At 41.8% G+C, this 22,862-nt stretch overlaps 1 protein-coding gene and 1 long non-coding RNA gene across 8 annotated transcripts in view; one reads left to right on the top strand and one right to left on the bottom strand.

Annotated features, from left to right (window-relative positions):
* The window catches only part of LOC115528271, a 45,969-nt gene that overhangs the window by 18,975 nt on the left and 4,132 nt on the right, over positions 1-22,862 (top strand). For all 5 annotated transcript variants that reach the window (XR_003973197.1, XR_003973196.1, XR_003973195.1 and 2 more), the window contains exons 2-3: positions 6,385-6,584; positions 18,817-18,891. This is a non-coding gene — a long non-coding RNA (uncharacterized LOC115528271). The remainder of the gene's footprint in view (positions 1-6,384; positions 6,585-18,816; positions 18,892-22,862) is intronic.
* Positions 18,888-22,862, bottom strand: part of ATP8B1 (ATPase phospholipid transporting 8B1) — a 125,959-nt gene continuing 121,984 nt past the window's right edge. For all 3 annotated transcript variants that reach the window (XM_030336243.1, XM_030336244.2, XM_030336245.1), the window contains exons 27-28: positions 20,448-20,578; positions 18,888-19,289 (exon numbers count right to left, since the gene is read on the bottom strand). In XM_030336243.1, coding sequence (XP_030192103.1) covers positions 19,065-19,289; positions 20,448-20,578 — 356 coding nt within the window. In that variant the 3' untranslated portion in view covers positions 18,888-19,064. The remainder of the gene's footprint in view (positions 19,290-20,447; positions 20,579-22,862) is intronic.

Genomic DNA, 22,862 nt, shown 5'->3' with positions numbered 1-22,862 from the left:
CCTTTGGTGCTTCATTTTATCAAACTCTGTGTGTCTGTTTCTGTGTGTTAAGAACGTCATCTACATCTCCTGGTCTTGAAAGTTATAGCCTTATGAAGAAATGGTCTTATAGTGCTGTTACCAACCTGGCTCTTGGGCTTTCTAAACAACAGAATTTGACAAGAGGCTGAACAGGAGTTCCAGGCAAGCCTTTATTGAGGCTTATGCTCTAGCACAAGGGAGACACCACAAAGGGAAGAGCCTTTAGGCTGGCTTGAGGAGAGGTCAGAAAGAGTTTTAAAGAAACTTTGATGGGAAAAGGGTGACATATAAGCATGTAGAGGTGGGGATTTCTTTTTTTCCTTCTTTTTAAAAAAATTTTTTATGTTTACTTATTTTGAGAGAGAAGAGAGAGCATGCACAAGTGGGGGAAGGGGCGGAGAGACAGAATCCCAAGCAGGCTGTGCACCAACAGCACAGAGCCCAGTGCAGGGCTCAAACTTACGAACTGCAAGATCATGACCCGAGCCAGGATCAAGACTTGGGCGCTTAACCGACTGAGCCACCCAGGTGCCCCAAGGTGGGGAATTTCTTGACACGTGTGCACTTAAAGATCATGTATTTTTATGAGTCGTATGTGTATTTAGGATGTTAAATCTCCACCCTGGGTGTGATTTTTAGTATCATAATGAAGGAGAAAGTTGGTGAAAGGTCAGCAGTGAGGTCCATCATGGCACAGACTCTTTTGACTCAGTCTTTGCCAGTCTTTGTAGTAAGCATCTTCCTTTCAGTAAGCATCTCCCCTCTGCATTCCTGCAAGATGTACTACTCAAGAGGCACAGAGTTTTAGCTTTTCTTTTTTTTTTTTTCCTTCCTTATGGAGGCAACCAAAGAACCCCCGATTTAGCAGTCAGGGTTGAGGGGACCCAAGTCCAGTCCCTCCTCCATCTCAAACCCCACTCCAAGTGTTGTGACCTCCTTATTCTTATGGAAAAGGGGCCAAAGGTCTCATCTTCAGAAACTGCTTCCTGCTGAGTGGGGCCTCTTGTCCCTGCCCTGCCCTGGAGGTGTCTTGCTGACTGTTCTAATGATTTATAAGGACTGGGCTCATCCTCTACTGGTGCAGGTTGGAACCCTTCCACCACCATTAGCTTGACTTGGAATTGTTGAAGCCTAGAAGACACAAAGTCAACCAGGAGGTTAAAAACACAGGACCCACAAAGTGACAGCAATAACATGGCCACCAAAGGCCCAAGAAAAGGCAAGAACCAAGTCAACATTTGGGAGGTCCCCTTTAATGGAGTCCCAGGTGGTTTGGGCAGTGGGGTTGTTAAAATTATATTGCCTGCTGGAGGATGACGTCAGCCTTCTGTTCCACCTGTCAAGAAACATTAATGAAACAAGATGTATCTACAACAGCACCTATTCCTCCTTATTCAGCTGGGACATAATCCAAGGCTAATTTGTGATCTAAGATGCTTGAAGTCAGAGAGTCTAATGATTTTTGTATGAGTTTAAAACCCTGTCCTGTTTCAGCCACCACTATGGACACAGTGGCTGTGACTTTGTTGTAAATTATTTCCCCAGCTAGTCCTATCCAGGAACCAACCAAGGTGATTAATTTGGTAATCAGTAGACCTACTGTTTGTCTGGACCTTTTTGGTGACAGATGAATTACATAGTTGTCAGGGAGTCCATCCCTTCGTCCAGCTGTTCAAATAATCATATGCCCTTGGGGTCCTTTCATCATCCCCACAGAGTAACAGGTGCTAAGACTGTCTATACATGAGCTATTGTGACAGTTTCTCTGAATGTTACCTCAAGTTGTCTAGCTTAGGCCAACAACAAACATTAAAAGAGAGTTAGAACTAGAATCTAACTTCCACAAAGGTGTTATTGAAACATAATTTTTTCTCTCTAAAGCCACTCTCATTTCCATCAAAGATAGCCAAATAAAGATGAACCTATTTGAAAAATAAGTTCAGTCCTAATAAACTTGGCCTGATTATTTACATAAGCACAGTAAGAATACTGATTATGTAAGTTTGCTTATATATATATATAAATATAAATATAAATATATATTTACATATATATGTAAACATATATATAATATATATTTATATTTTGTTTGCTGTAACTTTTTATAAGGAATTTTCAATTAAACTTTTAATAGCCTTTCAAGGCCAGAAACCAGTCCAAATACTTGCTGTCAGATTTGCCTTCAATACGTGTAGATTTGGGTGAGTTGCTTTTCTCAAGGTCTCCAAAATCTGAGGTTCCTGCACTTGCACTTTACTCACCTGGTAAAGCTGCTGGGAACTCTGTAAGCAAGGTGTCAGGCTAACATTTCCAAGGGGCTTTATTGGCTCCATAAAGTCAACCTTCATTCCTTACAGCTGTCTGGTCACATCTGAGTCTATGAATGTCTCTCTCAAATAATGACATTCCAGTCAAAGCCTTGGTTGTATAACCAGTGTTTCCAATCGTGCCCTGTTACAAGGAGAACAGATTCTTATTGAACTTATGTAAATAATTATAATTGCCACGTAAGAAAGAATACTCACTGAGAGCTTATGAATTCTGGAGGGTTCAGGTAGAGAGAAAAGATAAATGTTTCAGTTTGTTTACAAAGGAATATTTTATCAAATATCTGTAAGTAATAGATGTCATAAGAGAAAAATTTTCCTTAAATCTGAAAGAGCAAACATTAGATAACGAGCAGTGTTTCCAATAAGTCATAATAACTATAATATTTTTCAGTTCACTTAGTCCCATGGTATTAATTCCTATTTTGTGTGAATGCAGCTTTTCCCTTAGTTCCAGAAATTCTTACCCAGTTTAGCTTTATGATCTTGAAGATACCACAAATTTGTATTTGTAAAAAGTTCTTTTTATGAATCTTCTTGAAGCTGGAACACATTTGCAAGAACATCAGAATGTAACTGTAAATGGCAGAACTCAAAAATGGGCATGGTTAAAAATCCAATGGGAGTCCCTTATAAAACAGTTGACAAGAAAATTTGGTTATTTTTGTGATGCACAGCATTTTAATAATTAGAATTTTAAGTGATAACGTTGTTCCAGAACATATTAAAATTTTAGGAATTTTATATACTTTCTGGAACATTTACTCACAGCATTTACTCACACAATAGAGCCTCAGATTTATCACCGTTTGTGCACACTTCTCGTGTAACAACACACCAAATAGACAAGCCTAATTAGTTAAAAAGCCTTTAATTTAGAATTTGCATTTTGGGGAAGTTTGTTATAAACCTCAGAAGGTTCTAAAGAACATACCTAAATAGGATCATAGATTCTTATAAAACAATATTTAATTATTCAACCAAGGTGGCAACAGAAGATTACAAAGGCAAATATATAGGGTTATATAGTTGTTAGCAAAAGTTAGCTCCTTTATTTTTTTTTTTAACTTTATTTTGAGAGAGAGAGAAAGCATGAGTCAGGGAGGGGCAAAGAGAGAGGTACAGAGAATACCAAGCAGGCTGCATACTGTCAGTGCAGAGCCCAACACAGGGCTTGAACCCATGAACCGTGAGATCATGACCTGAGCCGAGGTTGGGTGCTTAACTGACTGAACCACACAGGCACCCTGAAAGTTAGCTCCTTTAATGTTGAGAGGATTTAGTTTTCTTAAGTAATCAAGACCCTGATAAAACCAAATATAGAAATCTTGTTTTTTTCTGGGCAGATAAAGGAAAACAAAAAACTTTGTTTATAATTTATCAAGAGCAGACCAACAATCCAGGAAAACTTTGCTTTTTTCGTAGAGGGAAAAAACAAATTTCAATCTTATATTAGTGTACTTTTAAGACTCCTCCATCCCAGTTTTTGTTCTGAACATTCATAAATTTTTTTTTCCAGAGATTCCCTTTTGCAAACCTACAACTTTTCTTTTTCATTCAGATTTTGCCCTAAGTTTTTTTTGTCTCTAACCAGTCTCATTTCAGGACATAATGACTTTCTTTTCCCTCAACAAAAATGTATTTTTATTCCCCATACTTTATCTTACCAAAAACATATCTCTAACATCCCTTGATTGAGTACAGAGATGTTTTCCTTATTATTTCTAGTAGTCTCAATTACATTTATCAGTATTTTTCATGCTTAGAAACCTTAATTTCTAGTAGAAACTGAGTAGTAAGCAATTGTGAACTGTTATACTAGTATTCTTTAAAGATTTTTTTTTTTAACATTTATTTATTTATTTTGAGAGAGAGAGAGTGCACAAGCAGGGGCAGGGCAGAGAGAGTGTGTATGTATGAGTGGGAGAGGGGCAGAGAGAGAGGGAGAGAGAGAGAATCTCAAGCAGGCTCCACACTGTCGGAACAGAGCCCAATGTGAGCTCCAACCCATGAACAGTGAGATCCTGAACTGAAATCAAGAGTCAGACACTCAACCAAATAAGCCACCCAGGTACCCCCCCCCCCGTGTTCTGTAGATTGGCACATTTATGAGTATATTTCATAATTTCTAAAACCATATTTCCTCATAGTACAGTCTTTTAATAAAGCATAAAACGTATTTATTAACAAACCCAAACTGATCTTTAGTTTTCTTATAATAAGACAGTGTAGGTAAACCTGTGTTTAGTATTTAATGTTTCATTTTATCTTATTTGGAAAAGGCTTAGATATCCAATGAGTTTGAACCAATTTATTATTTAATTACCTAGCAAAACTTCAAGGCTACTAAAGATTTTGAAAGCTATAAACCTTTTTATATGTTTAACCCACTTGTTCTTAAAATTACCCATGTGAACTGCATGTGACAAAATCAACAATCATTTTAAGTCATTGTTGAGACATTGCAACAGATACAACACAAATTTAGCTCATAAATTCAGGTAGAGTAAAAGCTGATATCTGTATTATATTTGATCTTGATAACTCTAAAACTCATGTCTATTTTAATGAAACCAACAACCTTGAAGTAGCTTTAATATTGAATATGTTGCACCTGTGTCTACCAAAAAGTTGATTGGGGCACCTGGCTGGCTCAGTGGGTGGAGCATGGGACTCTTGACGTCAGTGTTGCAAGTTCGAGCCCCATATTGGGCTCTGAACATTTTCATTCAGATTACTTGAGATTACTTGAGAATAAAACCTTAAAAAAAAAAGTCAGTTCCTTCCCCACTGTCAGTTTTATCTGGAGCTCCAGTGGGGAAATCTGAAGTGGGCCACTGAAGTCCAGGGGAGTCTTTGGGCCCCTTCACGCTGATTTGGGAGGTGCTTCAGTTTGAACCTCATAAGGAAGTAGCCCGACAGCTTGGGGTGCTTTTTGCTCCTTGATAGTGAGGGTGGGGGGAGCAGGAGCTGCTGGTGTTGACGGCCCCAAGGATCTTATAGGAGCAGCCCAGGTGGAGGTACAGGAACAGGAGGAGGGGGGAGGTAGAGGCAGAGGTGGCAGGGGCACCCCCGGCAAGGCCAGAGGCAGATTCAAAGTTTGGACTAACACTTTTCCATCTGTTTCCTATCTCTCCCTCCTGCGAAACAGGCATTTCCCCTGGTTGCTTTTCAGCCCTTTCGAGGAGCTGGAGGAGGAGCAGGCCGTGGGTTGGACTTTGGTTCTGGTGCCTGGGCTTGGGGCGGTGGATTTAGGGTGTCCAGTGTCTGCCCGTCTCCCTCCTCCTCTTCCTCATTCCGACTTTTGGGAAGGGGGTCAGGTGTCTTATTAGATTTTTGTCCACACTTGTCTCTCTGGTCCGTTAGTCGGGTCACTTCCACTGAAGCATCTTTATTTTTATTTTTATTTTTTAATTTTAAAAGAAGTATTTTTAGAAGTGGTCACAGTGCCCCAGGCTCAGGGTATAGGATCTGGGGTGCGGCCCCTCTGTGCACAGGTGGAAGCCCGGGGCCTGAGCTCCCCTGCTTGGGGAGCAATAACGATGCAATGAAGCATCTTTATCATGGGGGAGCTTAAAAGCCTGAATGTAGGGAATCTCATCTCCTGTATTTGATCTCTGACAGAGTAACTCCGGTTGCGAGACGGTGTGATAATTTAACGATCCATTTAGTGGCCATCTTTTTACTGAGCTCAAAACATACATAGGCTCAGCAGTGTCACGATAAAATAGATTTTCCCTTTAGATACAGGATCACAACTGTAAGTGTGCCTATCAGACAGAATTCGCCCCAGCAGGCTGAGATGTGTGGAAACTAAATCCTCCCACCCTTATGCAGGCTACAGAAACAGACGAGGCCCGTCTCAGGTCTCCCTTCTTTGGGGAGAGAGGTACAGAGTCTGTTCCCACTCAGTTCTCTTTGGAGCTGAATGATTTAGACTCTCATATTATTAGCCAGAAAATTTACACAAGCCTTCTATTAAAACATCAATTTGTATAATGCCGAAATAAAACAAATAATCCATCAACCCCTTTAGGTTATTCCCACCTAGAGAACACTACCGGTAACCATCAACAGCTGGAATCGAAGTCAGGATCATCAACTCAAATTGAGGAAGTCCGGGTATCAGGAGAAGTCCCCCGATACACCTGTGAGGTGCTGAGAAACTGCAGTGGCACAAGGGGCCGGTGCTGGCACGGAGCAGCCGGGGTCCAGGCGACCCCCAGGTGTTCTCAGGTGAGTTGCTCTGATGTCCTGCCAGCTGTGCCAGGAAATGTCAATGCAAAATGAACAAACTTTTTAAAAATTTTTAAAAAGGAAAAGAGTTGAGCCCAAGCTAGTACGGCTGTCCAGGATACACAGTCTTCACAAAGAGAGTGCTCTGGGGAAGGAACATTTGGTGCAGGGTTATATGGTTTTTTCACATAAAGATTACAAATTATTATGACAAAGAGCATTCTAGAAAATTCTGACTTTCTCTCGTGGTTTTAGTATGTGCAAGGCTGAATGACTTTATTTTTTATTTTTTTTTTAAATATTTTTATTTATTTTTGAGACAGAGAGAGACAGAGCATGAGCAGGGGAGGGGCAGAGAGAGAGGGACACAGAATTTGAAGCAGGCTCCAGGCTCTGAGCTGTCAGCACAGAGCCGGACCTAGGGCTCGAACTCACGGACTGTGAGATCATGACCTGAGCTGAAATCGGACGCTTAACCGACTGAGCCACCCAGGCGCCCCAAGGCTGAATGACTTTAAAAAAAAAATTTTTTTTTTTTAATGTTTATTTCTTTTTGAGACAGTGAGAGAGGGTGAGCTGGGGAAGGGGCAGAGAGAGACAGAGACAGGCTCCAGGCTCCGAGCTGTCAGCACAGAGCTCAAACTCACAAACTGCGAGATCATGACCTGAGCCAAAGTCGGACGCTTAACCGACTGAGCCAGCCTGGCGCCCCAAGGCTGAATGACTGTTTAATATTATGGGAACCAGGAAGGTTTTTTATCTTTACGTTTGGAATGCTTTTTGGTGATTTTTTAAAAAAATAAGGCAGGGGCGCCTGGGTGGCTCAGTCGGTTAAGCATCCGACTTCGACTCAGGTCACGATCTCGCGGTCCGTGAGTTCGAGCCCTGCGTCAGGCTCTGGGCTGATGGCTCGGAGCCTGGAGCCTGCTTCCGATTCTGTGTTTCCCTCTCTCTCTGCCCCTCCCCCATTCATGCTCTGTCTCTCTCTGTCTCAAAAATAAATAAACGTTAAAAAAAATTAAAAAAAAAATAAGGCAGATGTAAAATGTGGGCTCAGGGCAGGGCGAGGTCCCATGCTTTGAGATTTGGTTGAATCATTTTGTCCCTGATAAATGTTAAAGTAATGCTTTCCTGGGAGCCCACGTATTATTTAGGGGGTCTTCACAGAGGCAACAATGATATCTAAGTAGGCAACAAATTCTAGCGGCGAGGCCACAGAGAAGCCCACACTGTTCCTCCTCCCACAGATGGGGACAGAGGCTCGAGAAGTGTGTGCCCTGCTGTTGTGGTTGAGCCGTGTTCGCCTTCAGTCCAGGTGTCTGCAGTGGCCCTCTTTGCCTGTTGAGGGCAGAGTTTGGTCCCAATGGTCTTAAGGGGCCAGTGTGGGGCTGCCCTGGGCTTGAGTTGGGTCAGGCCAGATGCCTCCTCAGCCCATCTGCCAGAACTGGTCACACTGAACTTCAGGGCGCTCTCCTTGCGTTGCCCCCCTGAGAGGCTTTTACTGATGGGCGGGGCCCACAGTCAGACCTGACATCTGTCCCCAGTCAGTCTGCTGGGGTTGTGGTGACCCGGAACTGCCGGGCTCTCTCTTTGTACTGCTCCTTGTGAGGCTTTTGTTCATAGGCAGGGCCAGCGGTCAGATCAGATGTCTGCACCCAGCCTCTTACCGGTTACTTTCCCCTGTCCCCAGGGCAGGAGTCACTTTGGAGTGGCTGGTAGGGAGCCGCTTGCACAAGGAGAAGCTTGTGGTGTCGCTTTGCATGGACTCCCGCCGAGCGGGGCAGTCGGATCGGGTAGTCCACAGGAGAATGCAGGGGCAGGACGTGGTGTTAGCAAGCTAGGTGGTGAGGGTTCACGTTGGTTCCCACAGCTGGCTGTGTGTCCAGGCTGGGGTGAGGGCAGACAGTGCCCACCAGCTCTTTGGTTCTTGGAGAAGTTCCCAAAGATCTCTGCCACTCCAGTGCATGTTTTGAGGTTAGTAAATAAATCTCCTTCCCGTGTACCCCAGGCACTTTTCAAACTGCTGCTTCTTTGGGGGGGATTTTTTTTGTTTTGTTTTTTGTTTGTTTTATATTATCTTTTGTTGGTGGTGTGGTTTTTTTTTTTTAATAACTTATTGTCAAGTTAGCTAATACACAACGTAGTCTTGGCTTCAGGAGTAGATTACTGTGATTTGTCACTTACATACAACACCCAGTGCTCATCCCAACAAGTGCCCTCCTCAGTGCCCATCACCCATTTCCCCTGCCCCTCAAACCCCCACCCCCATCAACCCTCAGTTTGTTCACTGTATTTAAGATTATTCTGATTTGCCTCCCTCTCTGTAACTTATTTTTCCTTCCCTTCCCCTGTGGTCTTCTGTTAAGTTTCTCAAATTCCACATAGGAGTGAAAACCTTTATGACTTTCTCGGACTTATTTCACGTGGCGTAATACCCTCCGGTTCCATCCACGTTGTTGCACATGGCAAGATTTCATTCTTTTTCATTACTGAGTACTATTCCACTGTATGTATATATACGCTGTATATATACACTGTATGTATATATATATATATACACTGTATATATATATATATACGCTGTATATATATATATATATATATACACACTGTATACACACACACACACACACACACACACACACACACACTGTATATATACACTGTATATGGCAGGGACCGTTTCCTATGCCCTTGCTTTCCGGCTTTCCCAGTGACAGCCCACTGATTTTTAAAGTTCTGGCGTTAAGCCCCACTAATTGTACAAACTCGAAGTTAAGCCCCTCTGGACCCCAAAGCTGCATGTTACGGGGATTTGTCTTCCCAGTGTACGTCCCCTGTGTCCAGAGTGCCTGGTGTGGGATCTGTTCCTTTCCCTTTGTGCACACGGTGTGTCCCTCCCATTTGTGATTAGTCTCGTAGGTTGGTTTGCTTTTTAACCGGCTCTGCCCTTCCTACCATTTTGGATGTAGCCTCCTTTCTACAGTTACCTCTGAAGAGCCATTCTGCCAGTCCTTGGGTCATTTTCTGTGTCAGTTACACGAGTGTGGGTGGTGTATCTGTGGACAAGGTTAACCTAGGATCCTCCTCCACCATCTTCCCTGGAGTGTATTTTTGTGGATTGTGTGAGATACTGGTCCAGCTTCATTCTTTTGCGTGTGGATGTCCAATTTTCCCAACGCCATTTATTGAAGAGGCTGTTCTTTCCCCATTGTATATTCTTGGCTCTTTTTTTGTAAATTAATTGACTATATGTGTGTGGGTTTATTTCTCTATTCTGTTGCATTGATCTATGTGTCTGTTTTTATGCCGATACCACCCTGTTTTGATTGCTGTAGTTTTGTAACATAGTCTGAAATCAGGGAGTATGACTCCACTAGCTTTGTTTTTACTTCTGAAGACTTTGGATAATCATGGTCTTTTGTGGTTACCTACAAATTTTAGGGTTGTTTGTTCTATTTCTGTGAAAAATACCATTGAAATTTTGACCAGGATTTCATTAAATCTATAAATTGCTTTGGATAGTATGGGCATTTAAACAATACTAATTCTTCTATTCCATGAGCACAGAATTTCTTTCCATTTATTTATGTCATCTTCAGTTGCTTTTATCAATATTTTATATTTTTTAGTGTACAGTTCTCTCACCTCCTTGGTTAAATTTATTCCCAGGTATTCTTTGTGACGCAGTTGTAAGTACGATTGTTTTAATTATTCTTTCTGCTGCTTTGTTATTAGCATATTGAAATGCAACAGATTTTTCTATACTGATTTTGTATCCTGTAATTCCACTGAGTTTTTTAGTTTTAACCGATTATTTGGTCATGTCTTTAGGATTTGCTATACATAATATCATGTCATTGACAAATAGTTACAGTTTCGCTTCTTCATTTCTGGTTTGTGGGCCTTTTGTTTCTTTTTCTTGCCTAATTTCTCTGGCTAGCATTTCAATACTTTATTGAATAAAAGTGGGGAGAGTGGGTATCCATGTCTAGTTCTTGATGATAGAGGGAAAACTTCCAGCTTTTTACCTTTAAATATCATGTTACTTGCGGGCTTGTCATATATGGTCTCTATTATGTTGAGGTACATTCCCTCTATACCCACATTGTTGAGAGTTTTTATCAGTGGATGTTGAATTTTGTCAAGTGCTTTTTTTTTTCATCTTTTGAGATGATTTTGTGATTCTCATTTATTTTGTTAGTGTGTTATATTACATTAATTTGTGGATGTTGAACCATCTTTGCATCCCTAGAATAAATCCCACTTGATCTAAGCATATGGTCCTTTTAATGTGTCGTTGAATTTTGTTTACCTATATTTTATGGAGGATTTTTGCATCTATGTTCATCAAGTATATTGGCCTGTGATTTTCTTGTGGTATATATCAGGATAATGCTGGCCTCATAAAATGAATTGGGAAGTACTCTTTCCTCTTCTGTTTTTTCGGAGAGTTCTAAAAGAAAGGATTGGCATTATTTGGTAGAATTCACCAGTGAACTTCTCTGGTCCTGGACTTTTGTTTGTTGGGAGGTTTTTGATTACTGCTTCAGTCTCCTTACTAGTTTAGTAAAATTGGTCTGTTTAGATTTTCTGTTTCTTCATGATCCAGTCTTATAGATTGTAGGTTGACAGGAATTTTTCTCATTTCTTCTGGGTTGTTCAGTTTAGAGTATAATTTTCCCAGCGGTCAGTCATGATCCTTTGTATTTCTGTGGCACCAATCTTTTCTTGGTGTGTCTAGCTAAAGATTTACACATTTTGTTTATCGTTTCAAAAACTAGCTTACTTTCATTTATCTTTTTCTGTTGCTTTTTTAGTCTTTATTTCACTTATCTTTGCTTTGATCTTTGTTATTTTTTTCTTCTACTAAATTTGGGCCCTGCTCCTCTTTTTCTTGTTCTTTGGTGTGTAAAGTTAGGTTTTGCTTTTTTGGATTTTTTCTTGTTTCTTGGGGTAAGCATTTATTGCCATGAACTTCCCTCCTAGAACTGCTTTTTCTGCATCCTGTAAGTTTTGGTATGTTGTATTTTCATCTTTGTCAAAACACTTTTTTATTTCTGTTTGGTATTTTTTTGCTCATGGGTTGTTCAGTGGCATGTTGTATGATGTGCATGTATTTGTGAATTTTCCAGTTTTCTTCTTGTAACCGATTTCTTGTTTCATCCATTATAGTAAGAAAAAGAATGCTTGATATGATTTAAATTTTCTTAAATTTATTAAGACTTGTTTCGTGGCCCAATATGTGATATGTCCTGGAGAATATTCTTTGTGCGCTTGAGACTTGGTTTTTGGATGGAATGTTCTGTATATGTTTGTTACATCCATCTGGCCTAATGTATTTTTTAAAGCCAGTGTTTCCTTATCGATTTTCTGTCTGGACAATCTATCCACTGATGAAATTGGAATGTTAAAGTACTGTAGTATTATTGTATTACTGGTTATTTCTCTCATTATGTCTGTTAATATTTGCTTTCTATATTTTACCATTTTGGGGTGCATAAATATTTACAAATCCTATATCCTCTTGGTGGGTGACCCTTTTATTGTTATATAATGACCTTCTTTGTCTCTTATTACAATCTTTGTTGAAACTGTAGTCACCCCAACTTTCTTTTTAAGGTTTCCTTTTGCATGGGCTATCTTTTTCCATCTCTTCACTTTTAGTCTGTGTGTGTCCTTCCATCTGAAGTGAATCTGTTGTAAGCAGCATATAGATGGGTCTTTTATCTATTCAGCCACTCTGTGTCTTTTGTACATTTGGCTTTTTTTTTAAACGTTTATTTATTATTGAGAGACAGAGAAAGACAGAACATGAGCAGGGGAGGGGCAGAGACAGGAGGAGACACAGAATCCAAAGCAGGCTCCAGGCCCTGAGCTGTCAGCACAGAGCCTGATGTGGGGCTCGAACTCACAAACTGCGAGATCATGACCTGAGCCGAAGTCGGATGCTTAACCGACTGAGCCACCCAGGCACCCCTCTGTGTCTTTTGACTAAAGAATTTAGTTCTTTTATGTTTAAAGTAATTCTTGATATGTATGTACTTAATTGTCACCTTGTCAATTGTCCTCTGGCCGTTTTGTAGTTCTTTTCTCTTTCCCTTATTCTCCTCCCTTGCGATTTGGTGATTTTCTATAATGGTATGCTTGATTCTTTTTCTATCTTTTGTGTATCTACTGTAGGTTTCCGCTTCCTGGTTATTGTGAAGCTTACATGTAACAACTTATAACAGTGTGTTTTAAGTTGATAAGAACTTAAGTTTGAACATCTTCTAAAGCGCTACATTTTTAACCCCCACCAACCCGTTTTATGTTTTTGTTCACAATTTAAGTCTTTTTATTTTGTGTATCCTTTAATAAATTATCGTAGTTATAGCTATCTTTGCTACTTCATGTTTCAGTTTTCATACAAGCTTTGTAAGTGATTAACCCACCACCTTTACAACATTAGACTCTGAATTTTACTATGTATTTACCTTTACTAGTGAGATTTATACTTTTGTATTTTCTTGTTACTAATTAGCACCCTTCATTTTAGCTCCAAGAAATCTCTTTAAAATTTCTTCTAAGGCAGGGCAACTGAGTAGCTCGTTTGGTTGAGTGTCCAACTTTGGCTCAGGTCATGATCTCACAGTTAGTGAGTTTGAGCCCCATATCAGGCTCTCTGCTCTCAGCATGGAGCCCACTTCAGATCTTCTGTTCCCTTCTTTCTCTGCCCCTTCCTCTCTGGTTCTCTCTCTCTCAAAAAGAAAATTAAATTTCTTCTAAAGCTAGTATAGTGCTGATGAACTTCTTTTTGCTTGTCTGGAAGACTCTTTATCTCTCCTTAAATTCTGAATGAAAACATTGTCAGGTACAGTAGGTATTCTTGGCTGGAAGTTTTTTTCTTTCAGCACTTTGAATAACATTCCCTCTGGTCACCAAAATTCTCCTGAAAAATCTGGTCTTACGGAGGAAAATCCCTCTTACATAAGAAATTGGTTTTCTTTTGATGCTTTTAAAATTCTTTCCTTGTCTTTAACTTTTGACATTGTAATTATAATGCGTTTGAGTCTCTTCAGCTTTGTATTTGGAACTCTCAGGGTTTCCTGGATCTGGATTTCTGTTTCTGTCCCAGCTTAGAGAAATTTTCAGGTAGCTGTTCTTTCTTCAGATGAGCTTTCTGCCCCTTTCTCTTTTCTCCTTCTTCTGGAACCTTTCCATACAAATACTGGTCTGTTTGATGTTATTTCATAAGTCCTATAAGCTCTCTTTTCTACATTGTTGGGTTTTTTTTTTTTTTTCTTATTTTTGCTGCTCTGATTGGCTGAGTTCTGTCTGCCCTGTATTTGAGTTTTCATGTCCTTTCTTCTTCTTCATCCAGTTTACTGTTGAACCCCTCCGGTTATTTTTCAGTTCATTTATTGTATTCTTTAGCTGTCCCTTGGAGGAGGACCTAAGTCAGCACCTAGATTCAGGCTGATTGTACGTAAATCAGACTGTCAGGCAGCAGCTTTTAAAGTATACAAATATATACAGTCCTATAGACTGCAAGCATTAGGTCCTGCCATCTACCTAGGCTGGCACCCTGAGTGTCAGTCACAAACATTAGGGTGCCAGGCAACTATATGAGCTCCTTTCTGGAAGATACCAGCTATCTGAGGCAAGGCAGATGGAGGGCACAGGGTGGCATCTACTGACTTACCGGCTAAGTACAGCATCTTAGTAGGTCTCTAGATGTATGTCAAAACAAAAGCCAGCCCCTTCGGTCGAAAGCTCCAGGACACGCAAATAGTCCCTTCTCACAGGAAGAATGGGGGTGTGTTTCAGTCTGTATTGTGCCCTGGGGTTTGCAGCAGGCCAGAGACTGCCTGCCCGTTTGTGGCAGTCAGTCGTACGGGATACAGGGATGCCGACCCTGCTGGCCACCAGAGCGGAGCAGTTAAGGGGCATCCGCGAGGTGGTAGCTGCAGAAAACAAGGCAGCAGACGTAAAAACGGGGCACCGGACGTTGTACAAGCTCCCCTCTGGGAGATACTGGAGCACGGCAGAAAGAGAACAGAAAGATAGCCGTCTGAGGTCTCCGGAAAGGTCTGCAGTCGGCCCTTAGATGTGTGTTTGATTGCAAGTCTATCCCTCAGACGTAGCCATGGAGATTAGCCAACAGGCCTCTTTCACAGAAAGTTTGGGCTCTTCGGACCATTGCCTCTTGCTTTGCTCTGGAAATGGTAGACAGTCAAAAACTCTTTCTCTGTTGGTGACAGTCCTGTGTGACTCATTAGCCGGTCGGCCACCACGGCCAGGCGGTCTAGAGATGTCACCTTGCAGCACCTGCAAGAATTGGGGCACCCGATGAGGGTCTGAATTCCTTTCTGGGAGATACTGACAAGCCGGAGTGAGGCAGGGAAAGAGGGCAAGCATGACATCCACCAGCTTCCCTTCCCCGAGAGTCCGTCAATGGGCCTCCTCCGGACATGTGCCAAGCCAGAAGCCTGCCCCTCAGGCCGAAGCTCCAGGACAAGCACAACAGTCCTTTATCACAGGAAGACTGGGCAGATGTTGCCGTGGTGTTAGCTGGCCATGAACTGTCTCTCCAACTGTTACAGTCTTGTGGGTCCCCAGAATGCAGGCGCTGCTGGCCCCCAGAGCCAGGTGACCCAAGGGGCGTTCACACTGGGTGGCAGTTGCGAAAACGGAGACACCCGGTATAAAACCAATACCAGGTGCATGTAACAGCTCCCCTCTGGGAGATACTGGTGCTCTGGAGGGCAGTGGAGGGAGGGCATAAAGATGATGCCTGCTGGGGGAAAAAAAGAAGGAGCCTGGATTAAAAAGAATTTTTTTTAAAGTGTCTGCTGGCCTCCATCCTTGGAGAGTATGCCGGCGGGCCGGCCCCTAGATGTGTGCTGAATTAGATGCCTGCCTCTCAGGCCGATGCTTTAAGATAGGTAAAGAAGCTGCTTTCACGTAAAGTCTAGCCGCTTCTGCACTGGGCCTGGTGCCGGTGAGTCCAGGGGCCTGAGCCCTTCAACAGCCATTTCTCAGTTTGCACGATAGCCTTTTGGGTCTCAGGGATGCAAACCCTGTGGGCTTTCAAAGCTGTAAGTTTCAGGGGCTTATCTCTCAGCGGTAGGTCTTAGATGTTGGGGTTCCCGATGTAGGGTTCAAACCCTTCACTCCTCCCTGAGAAGCTCTGGATTTCCAATGCTGGGGGGGGGGCGGGGTTCGGCAAGATTGCATCCCTGCCTTTCCTAAACACTTCAGTGCGAGCTGTTTGCCCGATGTTAGGAGTCCCTCAGCTTTGGTTTTCAGAGGAAATTGTTCATTTGTAGCTGTACATCTGGTGTGTCTGTGGGAGGAGAGGAGTTCAGGATCTTCCTATGTCTCCATCTTGAAGGAGCCTTATTCCTTTTTCTGACTAAATGATATTCCATTATATGTAAATCCCTTGTGTATCCAGTCATCTGTTGATGCACGTTTAGGTTGTTTCTCCTTTCTGGCTGTTGTAAGTGCTGCTGTGAACATTCATGTACAGGTATCTGAGTGCTCATTTTCAAGGTTTTGGGGTATATATATACCTACTTGGGACAATTGCTGTTTATATGGTAATTCTGTTCCTGTTGTAGAACTGCCAAACTGTTCCAACAGTGGGTGCAACACTTCACATTCCCACCGGCAGTGGGCGAGGGATCCGGTTTCTCTGCATCCTTGCCAACACTTTTTTTTTTTTTTTTTTTTCAAGTAAGCTCCAAGCCCAGCTTGGGGCTTGAACTCACAACCCTGGGATCAAGAGTCGCACGCTCTACTGACTGAGCCAGCCAGGTGCCCTTCCTTTTTTTTATAGTTATCCTAGTGGGTGTGAAATGGTATTTCACTGTGGTTTTGATTTGCATTTCCCTAATGACTAATGTTGAGGACGTTTTTATACCCTTGTTGGCCGTGTATATATCCTCTTCGAAGAAATGTCTATTTAAGTCAAGACAGTCAATTTTTACACTGTTTTCATAGGCCTTTTTGTAATTATAAATGCACCAGAAGTTTTATTGTAGCTATAACTTTCAAGCAGATTCTGATAGGACTTTGAGAAACCGTCTTACAATTTTACTAAGCTTCATCCACATCACATGAAGGCAACAACTTAAAATACAGACTCCATTAAGGTACGTTTTGCTATCACCTTGGAACCTCTTTAGAGCCATTTTATCCCCACTGGATATCATTATTGGAGTTTCTGGTACTGATCATCAGTATGAACCTTTAGGTGGTGCTCTTTGATTAAAACAGTATATTCCTCAGCCAATTTAAATACAGTAGGACATCTTAGGAAGAAAAGTGGTTTTGTTTTCTGGTTTGTTTTTTTTTTCCTTTTTTTTGAGGGATTATCTCCCAGGTCTGCTCAGAACTTTTTCTCATACAATTTCTGTTGCAGAGTCTAATCTGTCCCATCTCCTTTTACCCCATTTCCAAAGATCCGGACATGAAGTTCCCCTCCAGGAGACTGTCAGTTGTGGAATAGGAAAGAGGCAGGTCCTGATTTCGCACCATATAAAGCACCCCTAGGCTGAAACCGTCATCTGGGCAATTGTGCCTCCCAAAGAAGCCCCCCACCGGTGTCTTTCTGCAGAGAACCTCCTTCTCTGTGTCACAGTCCCATTTCCTTAGTGGGGTCACTGGGAGCTGCCTGCCTGTACTGCAGCTGGCTCAGCCCATTCAGCCCTCCCAGACTCAAGCCTCAGGTCTGCCTCCTCTGCTCTCCTGCCCTTCAGCATCCTGATTCCCCTTTGATCATTTGCTCACTTCCCAGCCCCATAGGTGGAAAGTTACCTATGTTTTTATTCTGGTTTCAGAACCTAGGTCATTTTAAAAAATCGTGCCTCATCTAAGTATGCTAAGATCCACCCTCCCTGGACACAATTGGTCTTGCCAACTATAAATCCATACCCACCGCCTCTCAGGTCTAATGGCCTTTTCTCAGTAGCTTCTCCCCTAATACTCAATACCCTGCCCCTAACTTGTATTTCTCACCAAAGGACCCCTGCGTTTCTTTAGAAACCTTGCAGACCTAGATTCTTCTGTCACATACCCTACTTGAAATATCCTTTCCAAAGATTTTACTAAAGCATTTATTTTTTAAACAAAAATATACATTAAATCTGATTTACAGAATATAGAAATAATTTATCCAAAGCAATTTGCATTTTACAATTGTTAATATTGCACCCAGCAGTGTAAGTCTTTGACACATTTGCGTTGTCGACCTTTCCCACAATTCACAAAACAGGAGAGAAAACGGAGAATACAAGCAACTTTTCTTTACCAAAGAAAGAAAGAAAAACAATTTACAGTTTATGTACAAGAGTTGTAAACTTCCAGAACTTTACTTCCATAGAATAAAGAGCCATACATTCTTTCATCATTCCTAGAATATGAATGATATACATGTTGTGATTTCCTCATAGGAATTCAAAGGGACAGGTATTGTGAACATTCACAGCCTAATGGTAAAGAACAGAATTATTGAAAACACTTCTGTATCTTCACTAGAATATGGGAACTAGCATGTGAAAAACTAGTGTGTGAAAAGCCTCGAGAAAAATAACTTTTGCCTCTTTGAGGATAGTTTCCATAATTGCTTAAAATCATTTTCAATTTTGAAGGATACTCTGTTAGAAATGTGGCTGCCAACAGCCTTTTTTTCTCTGAAGACAAGTGAAAAAGTGGGGTCTCTGTTCAAATCCCTTATAAAACACATGTAGGCAGGCACAAAGTTTGCTTTTCAAAAGAAAGCGTTACAAAGTCACAATTTATCACGGCTACCCCTAGTTTTTAAGAACTTAAAAAAAGAAGTCCATAAATATTTAAATGCATCTTTTCAAAATGGAGGGAAGGAAGTGGCTAAAATATGCAGTAGTAAGAGTAAACATAGGTGATGCACACTTTTAACCTGGTAGTAAACCGAAGCAGACTGAAACCTTGTACTTATGAAATGTGAAGTGATTTTCCTTGATTGAACCAACAGGAGAACATGAAACCATGCAGCTCATTATCTTCCAGGTGATGAACATTCAGGATTTTTTCTGTCGTGGCCATTATAAATAAAAGGTCTTTGTTAAGAAGGTACCCAATGGGGCAAAAAAAAAAAAAAGTAACCTCTGGTTATGTATGTTGAAGATCCCAGGTAGGAATGATCTCATTGTAATTTTATAATGCGGTACCATTTGCACTGAAATACAAGTTTCTAATTCTGTCCCAGATCGAGACTGGATTACGACATCCCCTCTGAAGCCTAATGGACACAAGCAGTTGAACAAGAGGACTTTTGAAAAAGGTATTCTTGGCTTCGCCATTGCAATAGTCCAGCCCAAGTGGTTTGTTACAAAAGTTGTTGTCTTTAACATCCTCGTGACAAATTCAGTTTTTGGTTTTTTAAAAAGTCCTGAGAGTCTTTCATAAAAAAATAGACATCTGTGTGTGGGCGTGTGTGCCGGCTTCGCCGCCGCATCAGCTCTCCACAGTCCGCCGGTACTCCGCGGTGCCCTCGGCTATGATCGCGTCCAGCGGGGAGCGCTTCTTCCGGATGCTGCGCCCGGAGGAGATGAGGTCCGCGTAGCCGCGCTGGTGCGAGAAGGCGTAGGCGGAGCGCCGCGAGGACACGCCCCGGCGGAACACGTGCTGCCGCCGCTTCCACTGCTCTTCCACTTTCAACCGCTTGCGATGCTTCTGGATCTGCGGGGGGAGCGGGCGAGGCCGACAATGAAATGGAAGGGCTGTGGTGGCGGAGGTGGACGGGCACTAACGCCCAGGGGGTGGGGGCCCTCCTGAAGTCTGTCTTGTTTAAGGCGGCATCGCCGCGCTCCTTTTATAGGGGACGGCACGCCTAGCGGTTACGTAACACTTTCAAGGTCTTGGACCTTCTGGAAAACGGGGAGCCGGAATTCCCACTCGCCTCCGCTACCGTTCTTTGCCACTGACAAATTAGACTGGGACAGGTTCGAGAGAAAATTCCGTCGTTCCCTTTCCCTTGTTGCTACTGCATCTTCTGGTCAGCAGACATGGGAGAATAGGGGGCACTGAAGGTTGCTTGCCTAGCATCTTCTCTCTCCTTCCTGATGAAGAAGGAGTAGAGTCAAGAATACCTTTCCTGCATACAGTCACAACCCTCTTGGGCTGTGGAGACTGCTCCCAGGAGCAGGGCTGGTTGACTTCCCTTGCTCCGCACGAGTCCGGCAATGGCCGTGTGACCTCATCTGGCTAAGGAGATCTGCATGATGTGGCCTGGGCCCTCCCATGCACAATTCTCGGGCTGCTAAGAGAAAGCTATGGAGCAGTCTCCTGTCTTCATCTGGACAGGGGTGTGTCAGAAGGAGGTGCCTGGAACTGCAGTAGCCATCCCCCCAACTTCAAGGTGAAGCTCATAATGAGGATAGCAGAGGGGAGAGATGGAAAGAACCCCAGTGCTTTTGACAGACGTTTAGGTGCTCAGTCCCCAGAGCCTGAAGCCTGCTGCTGATTATGTGAATTGAAGTGATACATTGTTTGAACAACTTGTAGCTCAGACATTCCACCAGAAGAGGTGGCATTTTCTATACGTACGTACATACCCCAACCTATTTGCAGGGCAAAATGTTAATATTGTAATTGTTAAATTAGGGGATAGACATATGGGGGTTCATTATACTATTCTCCCTTTGATAATGTTTAAAATAAAAAGCATGAAAAGAAAAATCCCTGTCCCAAAGGGACGCGGTTAAAGAGAAGTAGTATTAAATAAACCTCATACCAAACTTCCCATGAGTTTAGAATTTGCAGGAAAGCTGCTGTGGGGACACGCTCTGATTTCTGTGAGGGGCACTCAGAATGAGGAGAATACTGGTTTTTCTATACCTTATCACTTTCTGATGGCCAAATGGTCATTGACAAGAAGCGTATGGCAACGACGGGCAGTAAGCACACTGCAACGGTCAGAATGATGGTCAACCAAATGTACGGCTGTCTCAAGGCATTTGATGCTGTGCCTGCAAAAACGTGGAGGATGAATCACAGAGGTCCTTCATCTGAAGAACATAGTTAATATTCCGTAACCCTTACATGCATTGTCTATGGTAAAATTTTACAATCAGATTGGCCTCCCCAGAACATTCCATCACTGCTGAAGGAATGAACATTTTAAAATAGGACTAAGCAGGGGCGCCTGGGTGGCTCAGTCGGTTAAGCGTCCGAATTCCGCTCAGGTCATGATCTCGCGGTCCGTGAGTTCGAGCCCCGCGTGGGGCTCTGTGCTGACTGCTCAAAGCCTGGAGCCTGTTTCAGATTCTGTGCCTCCCTCTCTCTCTGCCCCTCCCCCGTTCATGCTCTGTCTCTCTCTGTCTCAAAAATAAATAAACGTTAAAAAAAATTTTAAATAAAACAGGACTAAGCAAAACAAAATCAGGAAGGCAAATGTACATCAGCAAATGACTAAGCGAAAAATAAAAAGTATGTTTGTTGACATCGTATTAGGTAAAAATGCAAAATTAGGCAATCTATTATACTTCTCAATTTTTCCAGGAATTTATTTTTCAAAGTTTATAGTTTGAAACTCCAGATAACAATAACAATTAGCACTGCCGTTTGTATGACAGGTCTTAACACTAGGTGTTTTATTTGGGTCATGCTATTTAGTCAGCTCTGAGGGATAAATAAGTTTCCTCTTTGCCTCATAAGAAAATTGTGGAGAAGTAAAAAGATTCGCCCAGGGTAACAAAACTACCAATGGCCACTTCTAAACTAAAACCCACATCCATTTGACTAGAGCCATACTTTTTCCACTGCAGTTCGCTGCTGGTTTATGGCAGAGGAAGTAACAATTCTATCATGCAACCAGGTAATCATATTACTACCCAATTTTAAAGCTATAATTAACATCCCCTAGAGCCAAATTTGTCAGAGTGTTTTCTGTACTTACACTGTAAGTTTATAAAAATGCCTTTTTTGAAAAAAATGTGTTGTTATACTGCTAAAAATGTGTTTAAAAACATTCCCTTTGGGAATATTCTAACAGGGCACTAAATTTTTTAAAACACAAAACAGTGCAACCAAAAACAATCACAAAAAAAAAAAAAATGAGCTTAATCCCAAGAAAAGGGTTACCATAGCAATGGTCTTTTTACAACTGGTCATAAAAAAAAAAAATACAAACTCATCTTTTTTACAGGGAAACTAGTTCATGGGGATTTATTTTTTCCATTGTGAACTCAAAGCTACTCTAAGAAATTTATAAATTCTGATTCATGATATAAATTTTAAAATATGTGTGAAATAGCAATTCACATTCTAGCATTTATCATTTGTCCTATTTTATATGGCTATAAAGTATTTCTAAAAATTTACTGCTCTGCATTCATTTTTATAATGATGTTACAGTTTTCTACCTTTTTTTTTCTTTTTTTTTAAAGACACAGTAAGTGTTCATTATTTTTTTAAATTTTTTTTTTTTCAATGTTTATTTATTTTTGGGACAGAGAGAGACAGAGCATGAACGGGGGAGGGGCAGAGAGAGAGGGAGACACAGAATCGGAAACAGGCTCCAGGCTCCGAGCCATCAGCCCGGAGCCTGACGCGGGGCTCGAACTCACGGACCGCGAGATCGTGACCTGGCTGAAGTCGGACACTTAACCGACTGCGCCACCCAGGCGCCCCCAGTTTTCTACCTTTGAATTCTAGAATTTCCTCATACGTGATTCATAGCTTGATTAGCTAATATACTATTTTTATTAGGTCTTTGAATTATTTCCACTTTTTAAAAATAATTGGAATCGTGGTGGTGGTATAATCTTTGTACAAATTAGCTTTTCCAAAAATTGGTATGTTTTATCTTAAGGTGTTTTCTCCAATTGGAAATACTAGGTCAAAATGTATGAGAAGTTTTATAGGACGTGACATATTTCCAGATAGTGCTTTGAAAAAATTAAATTATATTAATAGTTTACATGCATACTCAATTTCTCATTACCTACCAATATTAGATTTTGGGGGTGGGGATAAAAACTAACTGAACAGATGCACAATTGTATCTTAAAACTTTTGGGGCGCCTGGGTGGCTCAGTCGGTTAAGCATCCGACTTCAGCTCAGGTCACGATCTCATGGTCTGTGAGTTCGAGCCTCGCGTCGGGCTCTGGGCTGATGGCTTGGAGCCTGGAGCCTGCTTCTGGTTCTGTGTCTCCCTCTCTCTCTGCCCCTCCCCCATTCATGCTCTGTCTCTCTCTGTTTCAAAAATAAATAAACGTTAAAAAAATAAATAAACTATTTGAATCCTTTAA

This window comes from Lynx canadensis, chromosome D3, assembly GCF_007474595.2.
Source record: "Lynx canadensis isolate LIC74 chromosome D3, mLynCan4.pri.v2, whole genome shotgun sequence".
Lineage (NCBI taxonomy): Eukaryota > Metazoa > Chordata > Mammalia > Carnivora > Felidae > Lynx > Lynx canadensis.
The sequence above is the reverse complement of the archived record's forward strand: the minus strand, read 5'-3'. Positions and strand labels throughout refer to the sequence as shown.